General features: G+C 63.1%; 1 protein-coding gene across 9 annotated transcripts in view; it reads left to right on the forward strand.

Annotated features, from left to right (window-relative positions):
* The first annotated feature begins 102 nt into the window (after positions 1-102).
* The window catches only part of SPTBN2 (spectrin beta, non-erythrocytic 2), a 36,346-nt gene continuing 12,944 nt past the window's right edge, over positions 103-23,504 (forward strand). Inside the window, exons 1-17 of one of the 9 annotated variants that reach the window (XM_051826457.2) lie at positions 103-424; positions 6,524-6,617; positions 6,721-6,852; positions 11,064-11,215; positions 11,631-11,804; positions 12,323-12,414; positions 12,529-12,609; positions 12,868-12,983; positions 14,811-14,923; positions 15,041-15,228; positions 16,589-16,706; positions 17,138-17,296; positions 17,501-17,803; positions 19,401-19,554; positions 19,675-20,545; positions 21,756-21,893; positions 22,201-22,957. In XM_051826457.2, coding sequence (XP_051682417.1) covers positions 344-424; positions 6,524-6,617; positions 6,721-6,852; positions 11,064-11,215; positions 11,631-11,804; positions 12,323-12,414; positions 12,529-12,609; positions 12,868-12,983; positions 14,811-14,923; positions 15,041-15,228; positions 16,589-16,706; positions 17,138-17,296; positions 17,501-17,803; positions 19,401-19,554; positions 19,675-20,545; positions 21,756-21,893; positions 22,201-22,957 — 3,723 coding nt within the window. In that variant the 5' untranslated portion in view covers positions 103-343. Of the gene's footprint in view, positions 425-810; positions 944-996; positions 1,150-5,698; positions 5,741-6,523; positions 6,618-6,674; positions 6,853-8,578; positions 9,368-11,063; positions 11,216-11,630; positions 11,805-12,322; positions 12,415-12,528; positions 12,610-12,867; positions 12,984-14,810; positions 14,924-15,040; positions 15,229-16,588; positions 16,707-17,137; positions 17,297-17,500; positions 17,804-19,400; positions 19,555-19,674; positions 20,546-21,755; positions 21,894-22,200; positions 22,958-23,504 lie in introns of those variants that run through there. The other 8 variants (XM_051826474.2, XM_070067954.1, XM_051826461.2 and 5 more) reach the window with 8 other exon arrangements.

A 23,504-nucleotide genomic window follows, 5' to 3' on the forward strand; every position in this document is an offset into this window, starting at 1 on the left:
CCAGAAATGTCCACCCCCACCCCCACCCCCCTTAAGGCAGTGACTAGGCCAGAATCCTCCGGGCTGATAAATGAGGGGCGCTGAGGAGCGCTGTGATGACTGACTGCTCCCAGACCTGATTTGTGTGTGAGGCGGCCGATCTCCACATGTACCATGGAGATGCTTGTGGAAGGAGAGCCGGCCCACCTGCCCGAAGGCGGACGCGAGAGAGAGCGGATGGAGGAGAGGCGCGCGTGAAGGGGATGGCCCGGAGGTGGCCAAAGAGGAAAATCTGAAAAGGGACAGCGAGGCCGAACCTCAGGAAATCCATCTCGGCGGTGAGTGACAATCAGGGAAGTATGGCATGCCGCGGGGACACTGGCTGTGGAGGAACCACGGAATAGGGACAAAGGTGCGGGTGTCCACACCGCGGAGAGCCAGCCCGGTAAGCCGTGGGGCCGGGCGGGGGCGGGGGGAGGTCCCGGCGGCCGAAGAGGGGGACCCGGTCTGCGATGACCGGAAGAGGGGTGCCGGGGGCGCCTCCGGGAAGGTCAACGACCCGGGCCGGGGAGCCGCGGGCAGAGCCGAGGGGGCCGCGGTTGCCATGGCGCCGGGCGGGGAGGGGGCGCCTCGGGCCCCGCCCCGAGCCCCGCGGGGCCGCAGGGTCCAGATGGTCCCGGGCCTCCCGCGGGAGCCGGCGGCCTGCGGCAGGGGGAGGCTATTGTCCTCCTTCGCGGCGCCGCAGTCCCGCCGCTCGCGCCCGCGCGCCGCCGCCACGCGCCCCGCCGCCGCCGGCCCGCGCGCCCCCCGCGCCGCTCACGCCCCGTGACAGAGCCCGCCCGCCACCGCCGCCGCCGCCGCCGGGCGCCCGCAACCGCCCCTCGCGGCCGGACTGCGGGCGCGGCGACGACCGGTGCGCCCCGGCCCCGCGCCCCCCGCCGCCCGCCCGGCGCTCCGCACCGAGGTAGGTGCCGGCGCCCCCGCCCGCTTTGTCCGGGCCGGCGGGGCGGCGCGCTTTGTGCAGCCGCGTGCGGGCGGCAGGGTCGGGTCGGGGTCCCGGTCGGCCGGGGGCGGGGAGGGGGGCAGCCGAGAGGGAGGACGCGACCCCCGGCCCTGGCTCCCGCCGGGTCCCGGCGACCGAATGGGCAGCGTCGTGTGCCAGCCGCCCAGGTACCGGCGTGAGCGCGGGCAGGGGGGTCGAGGCGTGGGAGACGCGAACCCCGCTGGAGCCGAGAGAAGAGTCTGGAAGAGTTGGGGCTGACGGACGCGCTAACGAGTTGGGGTCGGCTGGGCACAGTGCGTGCGCCAGCGTCGCCGAGGCTGCGCGGGCGGACGGACGGGACCGGCCGCGGGGTCCGGCGCTGGGGACGCAGCCGGCCGCCTCTGCCGGCGTCTGCGAGCGCCCGGCTGCCCGCTCCGGGCTGCCTGCCGGGGGCTCCCTCCGGGGTGGGCGGCTTCTCCTCGCCTCTTTTCGGGGGCTCGCTCCACGCTCTCCTTTATGCTCGCTGGCGGTGTGTGGGAGTCGGGGACACGGTTGGCTGTGGTGACAGGAGCGCTGGCAGAGGGAGAGGAAGACCCCGCAGGTGGTGGGGAGGCGGGCCTGTGAGGCGTTCGCGCGGCCGGGACGGCTGCCAGGCTGTGGGGTCCGCCCCCACAGGACCACCCGGCGGCGCCTCCGGGCCGGGGCGGGCCGAGCCCGGCACCGCGGGGCTGTTCGCCATCCCCTCCGGCTTCACCCCGCGAACCCCGGGCACGGCGCGCTGGTCTGAGATGCAGGCTCGCCCCTGCCCTCGCCCTCCGCACGCTGTCGCCCACCCTCTCCCGAGTGTCAGGCGTGGGCAGGGGAGCCACAGACCGCTTTTCCTTGGAGGTGAAGAGGGCAGCCAGAGTTCCAAGCATGTGTGTCGGCTTGAGGTGCGTGCCAGTCTCTCCTGGCGTGCTCAGAGGAGCAAAGGATTAGCCGAGGGAGAGCTAAGATGGAGCTCAGATTTGTCCCTTGGAGAAGCCGATGTGAGCCCCCGCCCGCTTCCCGAAGGAGGGGGTGCGAGGGCGTGAAAATGGGGCTGAATAATTCTGCCCTAAGTGCAAGATGCTCAGGGAGAGAATTAAAAAAAAAAAAAAACAGTCCCCCTCTTCAGCCCAGTCCTAACGTCCTTGGAAGGGGTCCCAGAGCTTCGGGGCGAGCAAGCCTGGGGCGGGTGGGGCTGTGGTTCGGCCATCCTCCTCCGGTCCTCTGCCCTGGCTGCCTTTCTCTTCCCAGAGGCCCCGGGCTTGTCTGTGTTTCCTTTTTTCTTTTCTCTCTGCCAATGCACGCATTTATTCTTTGAGTCACATAAGGTTTGTACTTTGCCAGAGTCCCCGTTTCTTCTCATCTGTTATTCACTCTGCCTTCCCACAGCTGCTCTGGGCCGGTCCTCCTGCTGCTGCTCACCCCTGATTCTCTGTAGCAGGGCGCCCGCTCTGGGTCGTTAGCGCTGGAGACCGCTCCGTCCTCGTCTTCCTCTCTCATCCCTTGAGGGGAAGCTTCGTCCGCCCGCCGCCGGACTTTAGCACAGCATGGGGCCTGGGCGGACGGGACGCGGACCATGGGTCGGTCACATTCGCACCTGCCATGTTGTCGGTTCAGTCCTCGTGGCTCCCCCAGCCCACGCCACCTGCTCCCTTCTCTGGATAACAGCGGCCCCTCAAAGTGTGGTCCCCAGAACGGCAGCTTGAGTTTCACCTGGGATGGATGGAGATGTGGAGAGCAGAGTGGGCGGTTAGCTTAGCGGCTAGGATGCCAGCATCCCACATGACAGTGCGGGGTTCTATTCCTGGCTGAGGCTCTGACTCCAGCTCCCTGGCAGTGCAGGCCCTGGCAGGCAGCCGTGCTGGGTCAGGTAATGGGTTCCTGCCATTCGCATAGATTTCATTCCAGCTCCCGGTTCCAGCCCTGGCCTTCGGAGGCATTTAGGGGAGGGAACAGTGAATGAGAGCTCCATTTCTTTCAACAAATTCAAAAAAAAAAATATTTTAAAGAAATACAGATTCCCAGATCTGCCGTATTAAGAATCCCTGGATGCGGGGCCCAGGGATCTCGGTTTCGACAGCCTGCACTCCAGGTAACTGTGATTTGCACAAGTTAGGGGATCCCTGGCCTGCACACAGAGCTTGACCCCGAGTCCGACAGGTGTGCCGCAGAAGGCATTTCCCAGGCTCCTCTGCTTTCTTTCTTTTAAGCTTTCCTCCAGCCCTAGGAGCGAGAGTAATCCGATGGTCAGCTCATTTGCTGTCTCATTACCGAATACCCGGCATATTGGGTGCAGAAAATGCGAAAAAGAGTGAGACACAGCCCTTGCCCTCCGAGTTAACCACGGAGCGAGCAGAGGGACGCCTAAACTGAGTGGATTATAGGGGGCTAAGCGCGGGAATAGCACGCTGAGGGCTGTGGGAGCGCGCAGGAATGGTCAGCTCTCTCCGAGGGAAAACGAGGAATTAGGAGCAGGATGTGGTGAGAGGAGGAATCGGGGAACAAGAGCCTGCAGCCCGGGGGTAGGCTTTCCAGCTCTACACACCAGCTAACACGGAGGAGGAACGGGAATGAGGAAGGGAGCACCCGGCACGTGGCTGCGCGGGTGTGGATCCCAGCAGGTCCCCGAGCCCGTGGCTGGCGGGGGTTGGCATTATTCTGGCTCTAATGATGTCAGCTACTCGGCCCCGGCCCCGAGGTCAGTGGCTAAGAATAAGGTCCTGGGGAAACTAATCTGGATTAGCTGCTGCGCAGCCCTGGGGCCAGAGTTCAGGAAACCTTCGGAGGAGAAGCGGGCTGGGGGATTCTCCAACACAGGGTCACGAGGGTGGGAGGACAGCGGCAGAGCCAGGAAGGAGGAGCCTGGAGACCCAGGTCACGGCAAGGAAGGGTCTGCTCTGGTGGAAAGAACCCCGGGCAGCATCTGTGTAGGGGAAACTCCCGGTAGAAGACCGTGAGAATCTGGAGGTGGCAGCGGGCATATGGTTCAAAAGGCCGGGGGACTGGAGCCAGAATGTTCGGAAATCAGAGCCCAGGGATGCAGAGATAGGGCCCTGGAGCCACGCGCTGTGCCGTGCCAGCCAGAGCCCTTCATACAGGGGCCTAGGTAATAACCTCCTTCCCACCCTCCCAAGTAGCGACCTGGTGACCCCCGGGGCTCGGTGAGCTAAGGCTGCTTGGCTCATGTCTATGTCACGGCACCCCTGGAAACAGAAGGCAAAGCATGAATGTCTCAAACATGATTTGACAGGAGTGGCTGAATTTTTATTTGGGGAGGAAGGAAGTTCCAGCTCCATACTTCCTCCCCAGAATCCTAGGACTCCATGGAGAGGCTCTCACAGCCGGATCTCCCTGGGGGGGTCTGCATCCCATGCCTGGCCCCCCGTGGGGTCCCTTGGAGGACTGTAAAGAAGCCACAGCAGTACATGTCTGGGTTCTGGGCAGCCTACAGGGGTCTCAGGGACAGTTTGGAGATAACATCAGATACTCGGCCTCCTTAAGCTTTTGTCCTTTGTAGAGTATGAAGCTATGAGGCAGAGGTTTTTAGGGGCCAGGCAGGTAACTTAGATAGGTGAAATTCATTTGGGTAGGAGGTGAAAGGGGATGGTGAGGCCTGTAGCAAAATGGGAAGCATGGGCCCACCAATAGAATCCCAGATTAATTATTATTTATTTTTATTTTTTTTGCCAGGCAGAGTTAAACAGTAAGAGAGACAGAGAGTTATAGATAGTGAGAGATAGAGAGAAAGGTCTTCCTTCCGTTGGTTCACCCCCCAAATGGCTGTTACAGCCAGCTTGCTGTGCTGATCCGAAGCCAGGAGCCAGGTGCTTCCTCCTGGTCTCCCATGGGGTGCAGGGCCCAAGCACTTGGGCCATCCTCCACTGTCCTCCCGGGCCACAGCAGAGAGCTGACCTGGAAGAGGAGCAACCGGGACAGAATCCTGCGCCCCGACCAGGACTAGAACCCGGGGTGCCGGCACCGCGGGCAGAGGATTAGCCTAGTGAGCCATGGCGCTGGCCCCAGATTAATTATTTTTAAGCAGCTCATTAGGCAAAGAGATACTCCTGTGGGGGGGCATGACCCCTGGGGAGATGGAAGGTGGTGGTGGTGGTGGGAGGTGGGAGTGTTTAGGTGTTGGAATTGTCCATCCAGAGCTGAGCGTGAGCCCGGATGCCAGCTGGGAAGCCCTAAGCTGATGGCCAAGATCACTGGACTTGGAATGGGTGCTGAGGTGTGGACTCCGTCCCTGTCCAGCACTTGAGAGGACAGGTGACCCCAGTTCAGGTCATGCCCTGCCCACAGCACTCTTTGTTCAGGGCGATTCAACTCTGCCCTAGAATTTATTTTCATGTAAATATTTACAGAACAAACCCAGGGACTCTGTTGGAGGAAAGATGGATTTTGAGTGAGAAGGGAATGGGAGGCCTAGTGGAAGCCCAGCTCCCTTCCCTGCTACAGGGAGTGAAAGCCCACATCTAGGACCTCTGACCTTGGCCTTCTGCCACCCAGGGAAATGCTCCCGCGCATCTTCTCTCCGGGAGAAAGGGGAGGGGTGGACAACCCTGCCCTTCCAGCGGGTCAGGTTCAGCTTCATGGAACCAGTTAATGACAGAAGCCAAGTTCTGCCTTTGGGCGCCCATGGAACGCGCCTCCCTCCCCTCCCAGTTCTCACCACCCGTCCCTTCCTCCCCAGATCGCATGAGAGATCTCAGCCCGGGAAGCGGTATGTGGGAGTTGAGCGCTTCTAGAAAAGTAAGGGATATGCATGTGGAATCGGGCGTTCTGTTAAAGTTATAGACGCTGCCTTGCAGTGTCTTGAGCGGTTGCTGCATTACGCGGCGGCGGGGGGAAGATCCCCGGCTGCTAACCTGGAACTCATTTTTTGGTTGTGAGAGCAGAGCATGTTTGCGTAAGTTAGACTCATAAATGGTGCTGGCAGGCAAACGGGGTCAGAACTGCCCCGACCCGGGCCCTAGGAGGGAGTGGCAGGTGCCGTTCCCTCCCGGGGAGCACTGAAGGGCTCCAGGAAGGTCAAGAACATACAAATGTGATGAAGACCCTGCCCCGTGACTCAGCTGCTGACCCCGTGACCTAACTTGTGGGCTGCCACTTCCTCTTCTGACCACAGTGGGCCTGCCCTGGCCCCACAGAGGGGTGCGACGGGGTGATGCGTGTACATAGCGCAGCTGACACTGATCCAGCGCTTGCTAACCTGCTCCGGAGCAGAGGGGACAGAGGGGACCGAGCTGTGCCGTGGCCTCCTTGGACCACGCTTGCCGGACAGCATAGATTTGCCCCAGCGCAGGAACAGGATCTGGACCTCGGGGGGGGGGGGGGAGGGGGCGGGGCTCAGAGCACCTCGGGTTTGTACTCATTACTGCCCAAGGGGCCCCGCGGCTGCTGCCCGCATTGCATGGAAGCCATTGCCACTGTCAGCCACCAGCCCTGTCCTGTCCCTCCTGGCCCGAGGCCCCCGGAGCCCTTGCTGTTCACCGCGGTTGCCCTCATGCATGTCTGTTGTATCCCTGTCCCCAGGCTTTCCCACTGGGGGCTGATCTCAACGGCCAAACAAGCAGGACGTCTGGCCTCGAGGCGAGCGGGGCAGACCCAGGCAGGAGGGTAGGACACGGTGAGCGGAAGGCTCGGTGGCTCCGAGGTGCCCCTCACCAGCCACGTCCTCTTGCAGGATCAGGAAGCCGTCCCCACCATGAGCAGCACTCTGTCGCCCACAGACTTCGACAGCTTGGAGATCCAGGGCCAGTACAGTGACATCAACAACCGCTGGGACCTGCCCGACACCGACTGGGACAATGACAGCAGCTCCGCCCGCCTCTTTGAGAGGTCTCGGATTAAGGCGCTGGCAGGTGAGGTCATGAGAGGGTCGGTGAGGAGGTGAGGACCCAGGAGAGCCAGAGCACCCCACCAAGGCCCTGGTCCCCCCAAATCCAGGCTCATGAGTGCACTGGATGTCCTCCAGCTTCCTGGAGAAGCCAGCCCTGCTGGCCCACAGCGTCCCCTGCCTGTCCCAGGCCCCTGGGTCATTTCCCTCCATCCCTATGCACTTTTACTCTTGCTGTCACTTCTGTCCCCACCCTCCCCTCCCAGTTGTGTCTTCCTTCATCCCCACACCTGTCCTCCCGCCCAGCCTCCCCAACCTGTTCCTTCCACCTGCCGCCTGTTACTCCCATTATTTCACAGACCTATTCCCTGAAGCAGGTTCTCTCTGCCCGCCACCGCCGCTTTCCACAGCCAACCAGGCTCGCTCTGGGCTGGCCTGCCTCGGCCCCTACCCTGCCTTGCCCTGCCCCGCCCTCCCCTCGGGCCAGGGCTCTCCCCTTCTGGCTGCTCTGGGCACAAACAAACCCGTCCAGCGGGCTTCCTTTCGATGGGGGGGGGGGTTGTCTTGGCAACAAGAGTGTGGCTGCCACCTGACACCACCGGCTGTCGTGGGGCTGAGTCACCCACACACCCGAAGGCCACCCACCCTGTCTGGCTTCTCTTCTCCATCCCTTCCTCATCCTCCTCACTGCCACTGACCCTCCTGCCGCCCAGCCACTCCCACCTGCGAGGTGGTGCTGCGGACTGGGGGGGAGGAAGAGGAGCGGCTCCCGGGGGAGGTTGCTGACGCCACATGTTTTATAGGATCAGCCAGGGATGATTTTTACACACGCAGCTTCCCAACGCCCTGGGCATGGCACATTAGGATCTTTGGACACATGGTCCAGATTTCAGGACTTTTAAAACCTCCCCAGGGCTAGCGTGAGGCCCCTTTGCGGTGGCCATCGCTTCTGGAGGTCCTTGTCATTTTCTCCTGCATCTCTGCGTGGCTGGGTCTTTGGGTGGGCTGGTGAAACCCTCATGTTGCTGCTCTAGTAGATCAGAGAAGACAGAAGGTGTCGGGGTACGGAGACCGTCACCTCGTAGGGGAAGTGGTACCCTGACTTTGGATTTATGTAGCACAGCAGTCGTCATGTCATCATGCAACACGTACCACACAGCACCATCACTATGTGCACATGACATGTGCCACCAGGGCTGTCACTAGGTGTGTACACAGGACACGTGTCACCCAGGGCTGTCACCTACCATGTACACATATGTCACCCAGGACTGCACTCTATCTGTATACATGTGCCACCCAGAACTGTCACCACGTCTGTTCACATGGGATACTTGCCACTCAGGGCTGTCACTGTGTCTGCACACAGGATACGTGCCACCCAGGACTACTACCATATCTGTGCACACGTGCCACGTGCAACCTAGAACTGTCACCCTGTACACACAGGACACATGCCACCCGGAACTGTCATTGTTTTCTGTAGGACGTGACACATGCCACCCAGGACTACCACCATGCCTGTGCACACACAAACACACATGTGTGCCATTCTGTGCTGCTGGGTGCTTCTCTCCAGTCCTAACCTGAGCCCCCCTGACAAGGCGTTCCTGGATGGGCTTTGCCCAGCGCTGGACCTCGCACCAGCAGGTGCCAAATAAATGCTGAAAAACTGTAGGGGGGGGGGGGCAAATGTAAGCTGCAAGTGACAAAAGGCTGAAGTCCGCGGAGAGGTGGGAAGGGAAGCCGGCAGGTGCACCGGCAGTGGGGTGCATCGCAGGGAAGGGGCTGGCTCTGGAGGCGGCGATGACACATGCGACCCCTGTGTCTGGATGAGAGACCACAGGCAAACGCCTCTCAAGGCGCCTAGATCTGCCTTTCCCGGTTTTTCTTCCTCCGCTTCCTAAGCTGGGGATCGGAGCCTGTGTCCCGGGGAGGCGCCAGCCCCGCCCCGCCTGCAAACCTTCGGGAAGTGGGAGATGGCTTGGGACCCCTCTCCCAGGTCTTCTGCCCTCTTGGACAGCTCGGGGCCCCAAAGGGCGGGACTCCGGGCGCTGGCGGGTCCTTTCCGCCCGCGCAGGGCCGGGCCCTCGCCCCAGCCAGGCTCCGCCTCCCACCCCTCCCCCGCACCGTCCGACCTGTTTGTCTGGAGCCGCCTCCGTCTCCCCTCGCCGCCGCCAGGTGTGCAGCGCTCACTTGTCCCGGGAGCCCGGACGTCCCGTAACTCTGCCAGCCCGCGCTCCTCGAAACCCCCACCTCCCTGGAGCCCCCGCCCTGCCGTGCGCCTCGGGGAGGGGACGCTGGCCACGGCGCAGGGAGCATGGACTCGGGGCCGCGGGCGCTGTAGCAGACAGCGGGCACCATGAATGGGAACGGGGTGAACAGGGGGCCCGGGCACGGCCTGAACGGGGCCAGCGAGTTTTACTACGACGCCGTGGAAGGGGCCCAGAACCCCGGGGGCCTCCCGCTGTCGCCGGCCGCGTTCATCAACCCGGCTCAGTACGCCAGCGTGCTCGAGGGGCGCTTCAAGCAGCTGCAAGGTGAGCTCCCCGCCGAGGGGAGCCCCCGGGGCGGGCGGGTGGGGCGGCTGTACCGGGGCCCCTCCCCGAAGCCGGAGCGCAGTACCCCGTGCCGGGGTGGGGAGGGGTTGTGACAAGTGCCTCCGGCTTAGCGGGGCTCCGTTTCTAGCAGCCAGGAAATCCCTGGATACAGGCAGAACCGGGAGGTTTCTTCTACGGGAGGGGACCCTGTGCGACTTCCAGGCACCTGGCCAGGTGCATGGAGGGAGCCAGAGGCCCAGGGACCCCAGCCTGCTGTGCAAGGGGAGTGTGTAAGGATCCAGGGATGTTGTGGGGGGGTCTTGTGACATCACACCTGGTCTCTGGTGCTTGGCTTGGTCCATTTTTCTCCCTCCCCCTTTTATCCTACCTATGTACCAAAATGGCCCCACTGGGGTGTGCCTGGTGTCAGGGCAGTGCCTCCCCGGGGCCAGTGATGGTCAAGGATCCAGGACCAGCCTAGCTCAGGCAGACCCTTCAGGCCCAAGAGGGGGCCCGAGGCACCCCTTGGCTCCACAGGTGCTACGAAGCATCCCACACAGTCATTAGGACCCCAGGGTGGAGGTGAGAAAGGCAGGCGCAGACATGGGTGTGTTGCTGGGGTTTATGGGTGAGGTGCACAGGAATGTGAGGTGAAAGGGTGAGTCGTTCCAGTTGCTGAGATGCAAGGCCAAGGAGTCCGCGGGACCAGCCCCTGGGCGGGGTCCTCGCCCTGGGCTCTCTGCAGGGGGCTGGCAGAAAGCCTGGTGACCACCGGAGCCCCTTGCAGTGGCCCGGGCCTCTTCCTTCGCTCTGACATTTCTAAAAAGCACCATTTGTGTTTGTCTGTGCAACCTCACGGCTTCCCCCGCCGGCCAGGAGCTGCCCCCTGGCCCAGGCAGCAGGCCGCTTCCTAACCCTTCCGGCCACGGGCGCCCACCTCTGCCTGGCTGTCCCCCGCTGTGGTTCCGGGGCTGCCTCCCCACTCCCCAGCTTTCGGGATCTTGTGTTTCTAGCATCAGCATATCTGTGACCGGGGCTGGCCCCGCTGCAGCCGCCTGAGTGAGCCCACCCCAGAAGCCAAGTGGTTTGCTTTTTCTGTAAACTCTCCGAGGAGGACGGGAGGCCTGCAGCCTCGCCCGCCGCCAGGGCCTCCTAATGACCGCCTGGAAGAGCCGTTGCCGTCACTCCAGCCCACACCCTCCCCTCTGTCCACAACCAGAAGGGAACCTGCTTTTAGAAGCAGCCTCTCATCAGGGAGCCATTTTGTGCCAGGCTTCATACCCATTAACTCCCTGTGCCGTGGGAGAGCGAAGAGCCCATTTTACAGATGAGGGAAACCGAGGCCACGATCGTGACATTGTGACCGTGTTGCAGGACACAGCCCCGGCCCCAGCCCTGCCCTGTGTGTCCTGCAGTCTCTCATCCTCTCTCCCAGAAGCCTGTCTTCTGTCACTCATTTCTTCACCTTGCTCAGTAGCCTATTCCCACTTCTTTACCTCTCGGCTTTTTAAGTTGCGGGTTTTCCTCTCCGCCACCTTCCTTCCCTCTCCCTCCTCCTCCGCCTCCTCCCCAGACCTCACTCCCCTGTCTCTCGGGGTGCCGCCCCAACCCCGCCCTGCCCCGCCCCGGCCAGGGTGTGTTTAGAAGCAGGCACACTGCTCTTGGGGGACAAAGTGACCCCGTGTTGCCACCGCAGATGAGCGAGAAGCCGTGCAGAAGAAAACCTTCACCAAGTGGGTGAACTCGCACCTGGCCCGGGTGACGTGCCGGGTGGGAGACCTGTACAGCGACCTCCGGGATGGGCGCAACCTCCTGCGGCTCCTCGAGGTGCTCTCTGGGGAGACACTGGTGAGCCATGGCCGTGCAGGGAGGAGGGGCCTCGGAAGCAGCGGCCGCGGGTGGGCGGGCGGCGGGCGGCGGGCAGCGGCCCCTCTGCCTAGGACGGCTTCCTTCTGAGAGGCTTTGCCGCGTGGATTCCATAGGAGCCCAGCTTCGTGGAGACAGGAACAGTGGCCCCATTGAAAACAGTTCTTTTGCCCACCCACTCTGGGTGCAATTAATTCCCTTGGGAATCTTAATCTGCCCAGGCGGCATCTGTAGCCTCAGCTTTGGCTGCACGACCTCTGGTCCAGCCCCGGGGCTGTTCCCGTGTTCCTGGAGGGCTGGGGGGGGGGGGAGGGATCGTGGGGCAGGTGCACCCAGCGCAGCCCAGGCAAGGCTGCGGCAGGAGGAAGGAGACCCACGCCCCGTGCCCGGCCGACAGCCGAAGCCCACCAAGGGCCGCATGCGGATCCACTGCCTGGAGAACGTGGACAAGGCGCTGCAGTTCCTGAAGGAGCAAAAGGTGCACTTGGAAAACATGGGCTCCCACGACATCGTCGACGGCAACCACCGCCTGACGCTCGGGCTGGTCTGGACCATCATCCTGCGCTTCCAGGTACCTGGCACAGCCTCGGTGTGAACCTGCGGAGCAGGTCGCCATGGCGGCAGCGCCCGGGCACCTGCCCCGCGGACGCTCCTCCTGCAGCGTGGCAGAGGGCAGCCTGGGTGTGGACCAAGCTGCCTGCACTCAGGCTTCCGTGCTGGTCCTGCCCGCGGGACTGGAAGTTTTACACACCAGAGCCTCGCTCCAGCGCCCAGGCCCTGCTTCCCTCCCTCAAAAGCGCATCCACCCCGCTGCTGCTTATACTTCGAGGTCCTGACGCCAGCCCGCTTCTGCCCGCCCCTTCCTCCCCGGGCACCTGCCAGCCCCACGCAGAGCCCGTCGGCTACGCCTCTGACAGGCAGCTGGCAGCAACTGCCCCCTCCCGACCTGCAGGAACCTGCGCCTGGGGCCTGGCCGGCAGCCCAGCCCAGACCAAGACGGCCCTGGCTGTGTCTCTTCCCCACCTAACGAGGCTTTTCCTGCCCTTTATCTGAGTGGCTGTGATAACAGCACCCTCGCTTGCTCCCCAGATCCAGGACATCAGCGTGGAGACAGAGGACAGCAAGGAGAAGAAGTCAGCCAAGGACGCCCTGCTGCTGTGGTGCCAGATGAAGACCGCGGGGTGAGGGTGCGGGGGCTGGCCACCCCGCGGCTGCGCCGTGCGCCGAGAGTGGGCTCTTGGAGACACAGGCCAGGGCCCGGCCTGCTCACCGTTGTCCCCGCACCGTGTGTGCAGGTACCCCAATGTCAACGTGCACAATTTCACCACGAGCTGGAGGGACGGGCTGGCCTTCAACGCTATCGTGCACAAACACCGGTGAGGAGAGGGCTTCAGCCAGGCCTAGAGCTGAGGGGCCACCCCCAGCTGCAAGGAGCGAGGAGCCGGCCCGGGGGCATCGCGCTGCACAAAGGCCTCCCCCCGGGGCGGGGGGTGGTGGTTGGGAGCCAGGGGTGGGTTTGAGGTGCCCCCTTCTGGGCCAGATTGAATCAGTGACTTGGGTGCAAAGGTGGGAGCAGCTGGATCCACGTTTCCCCTTCAAGGCTCTCACGTGCTTTTGATAACCTCCCTGCCCAGGCCAGACCTGCTGGATTTTGAGTCCCTGAAGAAGTGCAACGCACACTACAACCTGCAGAACGCTTTCAACCTGGCTGAGAAGGAGCTGGGGCTCACCAAGCTGCTGGATCCTGAAGGTGGGTCCGAGCCGTGGGGGGCAGAGGCGCAGGACGGCGGCGGGAGGGGGCGAGCAGGGACCCCGCCGCCAGCAGGTGAGGGAGGGGTTGCTTTGGTGGAGAGGGGAATGAAGATGTCTGGAATGAGATGGTGGTGATGGTTGCACGACCTTGGGCACATGCTAAAAGCCACTGGCTTAGGTACTGGTAAAAGGTGAGCTTCATAATACAAACATTGTGTCTCAATTTTTTTTTCCCAAAAAAAAGGCTGTAGGAAGAAAGCCCCCAGCAGGAAGAGCCCCCTGGGCTGTAGGTTCTCTCTCAGCAGAGCCCAGAGTTGCTCTGGGAGTTGGAGCCACTGGCCTGGGCTCCCTGTGGGCCAGTGACCTGGGCTCTCTGTGGGCCACTGGCCTGGGCTCTCTGTGGGCCAGTGGCCTGGGCTCTCTGTGGGCCAGTGGCCTGGGCTCTCTGTGGGCCACTGGCCTGGGCTCCCTGTGGGCCAGTGGCCTGGGCTCTCTGTGGGCCAGTGGCCTGGGCTCCCTGTGGCCCAGTGGCCTGGGCTCTCTGTGGGCCACTGGCCTGGGCTCTCTGTGGGCCAGTGGCCTGGGCTCCCTGTGGCCCAGTGGCCTGGGCTCTGAGATGGGGGAGGCGTGGTCTTCACGGTAACCGGGGCCCTCCATGAGTTGGCCTCCGCTCGGCTGCCCCTGCTGCCGGCTCCTGTGGTTCCGACAGACCATAATGCCAGCGAGCTCGGTAACAGCCACTGGGCTCTTGCTTTGTGCCTGGCGCGCCACTTGACATGCTTTGATTATCTTCACCTTCACAACAGCCCCTTTAAAGTCAGTGCCATTGTTACAGCCTGTTCGTGGAAGAGAGGGCGGGGGCCTCTGAAGGGCTAGTGGCCTGCCCAAGGTCCTACAGCTGGTGGACCCGAGACTGGAAACCCAGGCAGCCTGGCCCCAGAGCCTCTTCCCTCGGCTGCCTCTGGGGCAGAGTGGAGAACAATCCTGGGGCAGCTGGAACAGGGGAGGGGAGGCGGGCCGGGGGCACTCCCTGGCGGAATCCTTCCTCCCTAAACTCCCTGTCTTCCATCCCGCCGGCTGCCCCCCTCCTGTGCCCCTGAGCCCAGGAACACAAAGCGTGTGAGGAGTCGAGCTGAGTGTTCTGTAACTTCCCGAGATGACCTCAGCGGCTGCCACCTGCCTGTGTGTTTTCCGAAGCGATCAAGACCCTTCGGGTGTCGTAGGCTCGTCCTTGGGTGGGATAAAGTCCCTCAGGTGGCCTAGTGGAGAGAGCCCCGGCTGGAGTCAGCCTCGGCCGCGTGGTGGGAGCCAGTTTGGCTTGAAGAACTCCCGGCTCCTGGGGCCCACGGCTGAACTTCAGGATTGACGTTAGAAACGGCCGTGACCGTGTCCTCAGATGGTGCCTAGCGCCGGCCTCTCTGCCCGCCTCCCGGGTTCTGGACACTGGGTCCGTCCCTCCCCATCCCGCTGCCCCAGGTCTGCTGACCTCTTGGGCGTTTTTCTAGCCTGTAAGTCTGTGACCCATCCCCAGATGGGAGTGCTGTTTCTTGTCTTCTCTCCCCAAACATCCAATCCTGGCTTCTACCGGGAACGCTGGGTGAGAGTCTCTCAGGCTTCCGGGCTGTGTGCTGGACCTGGAGGGTCCTTCTTGTTTCTCAAAGGACAGGGCGAGGAGCTGAGCTGTCTGGTACCTTTGTGGTCCGAATGGTTGAGTTGTCTTTTGCTCTGAAGGGGCCTGGAAAGATGGGAATGCTGGGAGCACCCAGGCTTGGGGCAGGTGTCCTGCTGGGAACCTCTGGCTGATGCGAGTGGTCCTTTGCCGTAGACGTGAACGTGGATCAGCCTGATGAGAAATCCATCATCACCTACGTGGCTACCTACTACCACTACTTCTCCAAGATGAAGGCCCTGGCTGTGGAAGGCAAAAGAATTGGCAAGGTACCCCCGCCACAGGACAGTAAGCCGAAAGGCCAAAGGAAGGCTGGCCCAGGACACTGACTCCCCTACGCCGGGGACTGGGCCAGGACCCCCACATGCCCGCCTCCTGTCGCACAGGTGCTGGACCACGCCATGGAGGCCGAGCGCCTGGTGGAGAAGTACGAGTCCCTGGCCTCTGAACTGCTGCAGTGGATCGAGCAGATGATCGTGACCCTCAATGACCGCCAGCTGGCCAACTCCCTGAGCGGGGTCCAGAACCAGCTGCAGTCCTTCAATTCCTACCGCACTGTGGAGAAGCCGCCCAAGTAGGTGCCCCCGCGTGCACCTTGCCAGGGCACGCCCGCCCCGGGCCGTGCCCACACCAGGGGAAACCAAACTAGGGCGGCTTTGTGGGAGGGGAATCTGGCCGCAGAGATGCCGGGGGTGGGGCCTCATTTCCTCCCCCCCTCGGTGCAAAGTACTGGAAGCATCGGAACAACGGAATCGTTCTCATTCCAATACAAGCGGTTAAAGCGAGTAGCCGTCTGTAAAAAAATCAGGCTGTGGAAATGAGGACCGTGGTGTGCGAGCTGTCAGATAGGATCGCTGGGCGGGACGGCGGCGCGGCAACCGGATCCCAGCCTGGGGACAGGCGGAGCCGGGCCTGACGGCGGCAGGCCGCAGCCCAGGCAGAGTGTGCCTGGTAACCTGAGCGTCCTCGCAGAGCCGCTTAGCACCGCTGCATTCTAGCAATTACTTGACAGTTCTGCACGGTCCAGGCTACAGACGTCTGTGTTTTCTGTAGCGTCGAGCTCTGCTGGAGTTGATCTTCGTCAGCTTCAAAGCCAATATCTTTTTTTTTTTTTTAAAGATTCATTTATTTGAAAGAGTGACAGAGAGAGGTGGAGGCAGAGAGAGAGAGAGAGAGAGAGGTCTTCCATCCTCTGGTTCACTCCCCAGATGGCTCTGATGGCCAGAGCTGAGCCGATCCGAAGCCAGGAGCCAGGAGCTTCTGCTGGGTCTCCCAAGGGGCCCGAGCGCTTGAGCCGTCCTCCACTGCTTTCTCAGGCACACCAGCAGGGAGCTGGATCGGAAATGGAGCAGCCAGGACTCGAGCCAGCACTGTAGACAGTAGCTTCACCCACTGTGCCACAGCACTGTCCCCCAAAACTGATTCCAACCCAGAAGACAGCTCTTGTTATCCATTGCAGGGAGTGATGGGGGCTGTGTCCTGTGGCCCAGAAAGCCCCCTCTGGGCACCAGTCTGAAGGTATTGCCTCAGGGATGTTCGTAAAGGAAAAACAAGTCCGGGGGGCCAGGTAGTCCCTCCGGCTGCTGTCGGAGAAATGTGTCTGTTGACGTAAAAAGAGTCAGGAGAGCACAGGTGAAGAAGCAGGCCGTGGAATGGTGCTTTGCGGGCAGCACCGCGTGTCCGGGGTCAAGGCGCCCGGGTTTAAATCCTGGCTCCGCTGCTTTGCAGCCGTGAGCACTGAGCGATGTATTTAAGACTGTCTGGCCTCGGTTTTCTCAGCTAGCAAATGGGAGTAAACGAGGGAACAATGCAGAGGGCGGGGAACGCGAGCATGAGCCGGCTCTGTGCACGCAGCTGCTCTGCCAGGAGACCCGGCCCCCGATTCTGCGAGCCTCGTGCCCTTGGCCGTGACCCCAACCTGCCTCCTGCCCCAGGTTCACTGAGAAGGGGAACTTGGAGGTGCTGCTGTTTACCGTCCAGAGCAAGCTGCGGGCCAACAACCAGAAGGTGTACACGCCCCGCGAGGGCCGGCTCATCTCCGACATCAACAAGGTGGGCAGCCCGCCCCTCCCCGCCTCCGGCGCTCCCGTGACCAGACGGCTGTATGTACACAGTCACAAGGGCAAGTTGCGCCCCAAGTCTTTGGTCTTGTTCAACAGTCCCCACTCGGTGTCCCCACTTTTATACTTTTCTCCAACGACATTATAAACCGAATTGATGTGCGGTTCCCACACGGGGCCCCCACCACAGAGCGAGCAGCCAGCTTCTGCCGTCCTGTGCCCTCCAGCCCGGCACACGGTGTCGGTGACAGTCTCAGGGCGCCAGGCACCTCCCCTCTGTCTCGTAGCCCCACGCACAGAAGTCTTGTCGACCACACGCCACAGATCCACTAGGCTGAGCGTCCGTGGGACTGCCCCGCGGCCCCAGCCCTGCCGGCTCCTCCCTGCCCTGGCCCCTTGATTGGTCCTGTCCTTGCCACGCAGGCCTGGGAGCGGCTGGAGAAAGCAGAACACGAGCGGGAGCTGGCCCTGCGCACGGAGCTGATCCGCCAGGAGAAGCTGGAGCAGCTGGCCGCCCGCTTCGACCGGAAGGCCGCCATGCGGGAGACCTGGCTCAGCGAGAACCAGCGCCTGGTGTCGCAGGTGGGGCGCGGGGCCTCTGGGGATGTCCCTGTTGGTCGGGATGGATGGTGGGGTGGGGAGATGAACCAACAGGACGTGTGTGAGTCAGAGAAAGGACCGAGGGCCCAGCACCGCCCCTGGGGCTGGCACCTGGGTGCAGGAGGAGGGAGCAGAGCTAGCTGCCCTTAGTCCCAACCTCCCCCCGCCGCCGTGTCCCCACCGCAGGACAACTTTGGGCTGGAGCTGGCGGCGGTCGAGGCCGCGGTGCGGAAGCATGAGGCCATCGAGACGGACATCGTGGCCTACAGCGGCCGGGTGCAGGCGGTGGACGCCGTGGCCGCCGAGCTGGCCGCCGAGCGCTACCACGACATCAAGCGCATCGCCGCCCGGCAGCACAACGTGGCGCGGCTCTGGGACTTCCTGCGGGAGATGGTGGCCGCCCGGCGAGAGCGGCTCCTGCTCAACCTGGAGCTGCAGAAGGTGTTCCAAGACCTGCTCTACCTCATGGACTGGATGGAAGAGATGAAGGTGCCGGGGCTCGCCCCGCCGGGTGGCGCTGGCATGGCACGGGCTGGGCGGGCGCTGACCACGGGCCTCGCTCGTCGGCTCAGCTGATCCTTGGTGCCGATGAGCGGGGAAAGCAGGTCCCTGTCCACACGGGGCTCATGGGCTAGCAGGAGGGGGCTGGTGGTAAAGCCCTCAGCTGTGCCCATAAACCTGCGGACACCGTGCCATTTGAGCTGAGACTGGGCTAAGGCAGGGGCCAGCACTGATCTGAGGGACGTGCAGGGGGAGGCGCGGCGACGCAGAGGCCCTAGGGGAGCAGGCTGTGGTTGTCACTACTAGGAGAGGGGGTCTGATGAGGGAGAAGAGGGTGGCAGCCGCCAGCTCACTTGGGCCTGCTCAGCGAATCTGGATTTGGTTCAAAGTGACAGTGAGCATTCAAAAGGACTAGAAGGGGGCCCGGCATTGTGGCACAGCGATTGAGCTACTGCTTGCAACACCTGCATCCCGTATCCAGGTGCCCGTTAGTTCAAGCCCTGGCTGCTCCACTTCCAATCCAGCTTCCTGCTAATGTAGCTGGGAAAGCAGCAGACGATGGCCCCTGTACTTAGGTTCCTGCCACCCACGTGAGAGACCTGGATGGAGTTCATGGCTTCAGCCTGACTCAGGGCAGTGAACCAGTCGATGGAAGACTCTCTCTCTCACCTCTCCCCCCTCCAGCACTCTGCCTTTTGAATAAATAAATCTTTTTAAGTGATTAGAAGGTTTTAAAAAGGAAAGGGACATAAATCTGTGTTGACAAAGAGAGCACCCACCTAGTCTCAGGTTCGCACCCCAAAGCCTGCTGGGCCAGGCCAAAGCCAGGAGCCGGGACCTCAATCCAGGTCTCCCATGGCGGTGGCGCAGACTAAACTTAAGCCGTCATCATTGCCTCCCAGGGTGTGCGTCAGGAGGAAGTTGGAGTTGGGACCCAGAGCTGGGTATTGAACCCAGGTGCTTGGATGTCCCAACAGGTGTCTTAACCACCAGGCTAAATGCCCACCCCATGTTAAGTTTTTTTTTTTTTTTTAAGATTTATTTAAAAGAGTTACAGAGAGGCAGAGTTGGAGAGAGAGAGAGAGAGGTCTTCCATTTGTTGGTTCACTCCCCACATGGCCACAACAGCTGATGCTGTGCCGATCTGAAGCCAGGAGCCAGGAGCTCCTTCTGAGTCTCCCCACGTGGGTGCAGGGGCCCAAGCACTTGGGCCATCTTCTGCTGCTTTCCCAGGCCATAGAAGAGAGCAGAATCAGAAATGGAGCAACCGGGACTTGAACCGGCGCCCATATGGGATGCTGGCACTGCAGGTGTTGGCTTCACCCTGCTATGCCACAGGGCCGGTCCACCCCCTCATGTTGTTTTTTAAACAGTCTCTTTGGCAGCTGTGTGCATAAGACTTCCATGTGGGAAGTTGTTCCCCTGGAAGGGAGGGGCAGTTAAGGAGGCCAGGTGCCCGAGAGGACCGGGGTGTCCCTGTGTGCGTGTGTGAGTGACCAGGCGTGCTCCCCTGGGGCGACCCCAAGAGGGTAGCCTGCGTGGCCGGCGTCTCAGGTGGGCCTCAGCTCGCGTGTGTGCCTGGCAGGGCCGGCTGCAGTCCCAAGACCTGGGCAAGCACCTGGCGGGAGTGGAGGACCTGCTGCAGCTGCACGAGCTGGTGGAGGCGGACATCGCCGTGCAGGCCGAGAGGGTGCGCGCCGTCAGCGCCTCCGCGCTGCGCTTCTGCACCCCGGGGAAGGGTGAGAGCCCAGGGCAGGCGCCGGCCGAGGGAGACCGGGGTGGGGGGGGCGAGAAATGCGGTGGTGGGCGCGATGAGGGTGGCGGGGCTGCAGCGCCGTCCTCTGCTGTGTCCGTTCCAGAGTACAGACCCTGTGACCCGCAGCTGGTGCAGGAGCGAGTGGCGACCCTGGAACAGAGCTACGAGGCGCTGTGCGAGCTGGCGGCCGCCCGGCGGGCCCGCCTGCAGGAGTCGCGGCGCCTCTGGCGGTTCCTCTGGGAGGTGGGCGAGGCCGAGGCCTGGGTGCGGGAGCAGCAGCACCTCCTGGCCTCCGCCGAGACGGGCCGCGACCTGACCGGCGTCCTCCGCCTGCTCAACAAGCACGCGGCCCTGCGGGGCGAGATGAGCGGCCGCCTGGGGCCCCTGAAACTCACCCTGGAGCAGGGCCAGCAGCTGGTGGCCGAGGGCCACCCCGGAGCCGGTCAGGCTGCAGCCCGCGCGGCCGAGCTCCAGGCCCAGTGGGAGCGGCTGGAGGCCCTGGCTGAGGAGCGCGCCCAGCGGCTCTCGCAGGCCGCCGGCCTCTACCAGTTCCAGGCAGACGCAAACGACATGGAGGCCTGGCTGGTGGATGCTCTGCGCCTGGTGTCCAGCCCCGAGGTGGGGCACGATGAGTTCTCCACCCAAGCCCTGGCCAGGCAGCACCGGGCCCTGGAAGAGGAGATCCGAGGCCACCGGCCCACGCTGGATGCACTGAAGGAGCAGGCGGCGGCCCTGCCTGCCGCGCTGAGCCGCACGCCCGAGGTGCAGGGCAGGGTGCCCGCCCTGGAGCAGCACTACCAGGAGCTGCAGGCCCGGGCAGGCGAGCGCGCGCGCGCCCTGGAAGCAGCCCTGGCGCTCTACACCATGCTCAGCGAGGCCGGGGCCTGCGGGCTCTGGGTGGAGGAGAAGGAGCAGTGGCTCAACGGGCTGGCCCTGCCTGAGCGCCTGGAGGACCTGGAGGTGGTGCAGCAGAGGTAGGGCCTGGTGTGTGTGTGTGTGTGTGTGTGTTGTCCCTAAGCGGTGCAGTCGAGCAATGACACATTGTGGCAGGGCTTAGAGGTGAGGCAGAGGAAGGGGAGGTGTGCAGAGGCGCTGGTCACTCGCACGCACACAGGGGCGTCCCGTGTGTAAACGCTACCCCACTCTCTGTAAAGGATGTGGGCCTCGGAGCTTGGTCTCTGGGAGCCCTGGATTCAAAAGCGACGAGAACATCCCGCAGCGAGCCCCCGCCCCCGTCGCCCAGGTCCCACCACGGCCGTGCGGAGCTCCCCGTGGTCCGTCTCCCCTTTCCGCAGCAGTTCCTGCACCTGCACTTCCACTCCCCTCGCCTCCAGGCCACGCCCCCTCAGGAGGCGTGAGGGCGGGGCGTCGGCCGCCACGTGTTCCTCATTGTGAGGACTTGGAAGTTACACATCTCTTAGACAGAGGCACTGGTTAATGTCTCCTTGGATACAGAGTAACAAATCTTAAAATTCCCTGGAGAGGGCATTTTCCTTGTAGAACCACCCTACCATTATCACACAGGACAAAATTCAGTGTATCGCCCACAAATTGATCCGTAATCATATGTCCTGGCCGTTTGAAAAGGCATCCCATTACACAGGGGTTGACAAGCTGCAGCCAGGTTGCTTGTGTTTGTAAATAAAGCTTAATGGAATAGCCACACGCATTCATGGACATGAATGGGTTGGCTGGTTGCCCCAGAGACTGGTTCACAAAGCCCCAGGTATTTACCGTCCGCCCGTTACAGAAGACGTGTGCAGACCCCGCCCAGTCAGACTGGAACATGCCCCCCGGGGCAGTTCCGCTTCACGGGGTTCTCACGCTCAGACAGATACTGTGGTTACCGCTTCATTCCAGAACACGTCTTAGGAGGGGACCCAGGCAGGTGGCCCACGGTGACTCCTGGGAGGCTGGCGGTTCTGGCCAGGGTTTGGCTGGACTTTAAGCCTCCGCGTCTTCTTAAACCATGCCAGAGAGGTCCTCTGCTTGTGCTTGGGTTGCGGGAACCGGGGACGGGGAGTGGGGGGCTCCTTCCTGGCCACCCGCTGTGGACTGAGCGGCGCTGACTCACCTTCGTGAGCCCTGTACTGAAGGAGAGGTGTCCTTGGGGACGTGCAAGGGAGGTGGCCTCCGTGTGTCATTGCCCCTGCCCGTTCACGCCCAGCTCTGCCACGTCCTCAGGTTCGAGACCCTGGAGCCGGAGATGAACGCCCTGGCGGCGCGCATCACCGCGGTGAATGACATTGCGGGGCAGCTGCTGGCCGCCAACCCGCCGGGCAAGGACCGCATCGTCAGCACCCAGGAGCAGCTCAACCGCAGGTGGGCGCGGTGGCCTGCGCGGGACAGCCGCAGCTGGGGTGGCCGCTGGGAGGGGTTTGCCGGCCCGGGAGGGTGGCTGAGGGGGAGGCAGGAACCCCGTCCTCACCATGGAGGAGGAGAGGCAATGAAGGCGGAGGCTGGACACTGCCCGGGCTGGGAGGGCCACGGGGAGCCGCCTCCCTACCAAGGCAGAGGCAGGCGCACAGGAAAGCCCACGCGAGACAGAGGCACGAGGGGGCTTCCCGACACAGCCGGGCCGGGCAGGGAGGCCAGGCAGCTGCCCACAGCGGCCCCCGCCCACCCTCAGGTGGCAGCAGTTTCGGGCCCTGGCAGACGGCAAGAAGGCGGCGCTCACGTCGGCCCTGAGCATCCAAAACTACCACCTGGAGTGCACCGAGACCCGGGCCTGGATGAGAGAAAAGACCAAGGTCATCGAGTCCACCCAGGGGCTGGGCAACGACCTGGCTGGGGTGCTGGCCCTGCAGCGGAAGCTGGCGGGCACCGAGCGGGACCTGGAGGCCATCGCTGCCCGCGTCGGAGAACTGACCAGAGAGGCGAACGCCCTGGCCGCCGGCCATCCAGCCCAAGCCTCCGCCATCAACGCCCGCCTCGCAGAGGTGCAGACGGGCTGGGAGGACCTCAGGGCCACCATGCGGCGTCGCGAGGAGTCGCTGGGTGAGGCGCGGCGGCTGCAGGACTTCCTGCGCAGCTTGGATGACTTCCAGGCCTGGCTCGGCCGCACGCAGACCGCCGTGGCCTCCGAAGAAGGGCCGGCCACCCTGCCCGAGGCCGAGGCGCTCCTGGCCCAACACGCAGCGCTGCGGGGAGAGGTGGAGCGGGCCCGGGGCGAGTACAGCCGGCTGCGGACCCTGGGCGAGGAGGTGACCCGAGACCAGGCCGACCCCCAGTGCCTCTTCCTGCGACAGCGGCTGGAAGCCCTAGGAACCGGCTGGGAGGAGCTGGGCCGCATGTGGGAGAGCCGGCAAGGCCGCCTGGCCCAGGCCCACGGCTTCCAGGGGTTCCTGCGGGATGCTCGCCAGGCGGAGGGTGTGCTCAGCAGCCAGGTGAGGGCACGTGGGGGGGCGGGGGGGAGCCAGGGCGCCAGGCGGGGGGGGGGGGGGAGGTCAGCAGCCAGGTGAGGGCACGTGGGGGGGGTGGAGGAGGAGCCAGGGCGCCAGGCAGGGAGGAGGGGGGTCAGCGCCAGGGGGCACAGCAGTCAGACAGGCTGAGCCGGAAGAACACGTTGGGAAGGTGTGGGGACGATTTCCAAAAAAGAAAAAAAAGATGAAATGTAACGACCCAAAGAAAAAAAAAGACAAAAGAAAGAAAGAGAGAGAGAGAGAGAGAGAGAGAGAGGAAGGAAGGAAGGAAGAAAGGAAGGAAGGAAGGAAGGAAGGAAAAGAAAGAAAGAAATGTAACGACCCAGAATTGACTTTGGAAGAAACAGAGCTCCTGGCTGGCCCTAGACCAGTCACGTGACGGGCAGAGGGAGGGCGTGTGTGGTGCTGGCCCCAGAGCTGGAAGTGCCTGCCGCCCAGCGGTTTCGCTGCCCCTCTCCTGTGTTCAGATTTGCACGTTCCCAGCCCTGTGGGTATCTGCGCCCGTAGGGCA

Source organism: Oryctolagus cuniculus, chromosome 1 (assembly GCF_964237555.1).
Source record: "Oryctolagus cuniculus chromosome 1, mOryCun1.1, whole genome shotgun sequence".
NCBI lineage: Eukaryota > Metazoa > Chordata > Mammalia > Lagomorpha > Leporidae > Oryctolagus > Oryctolagus cuniculus.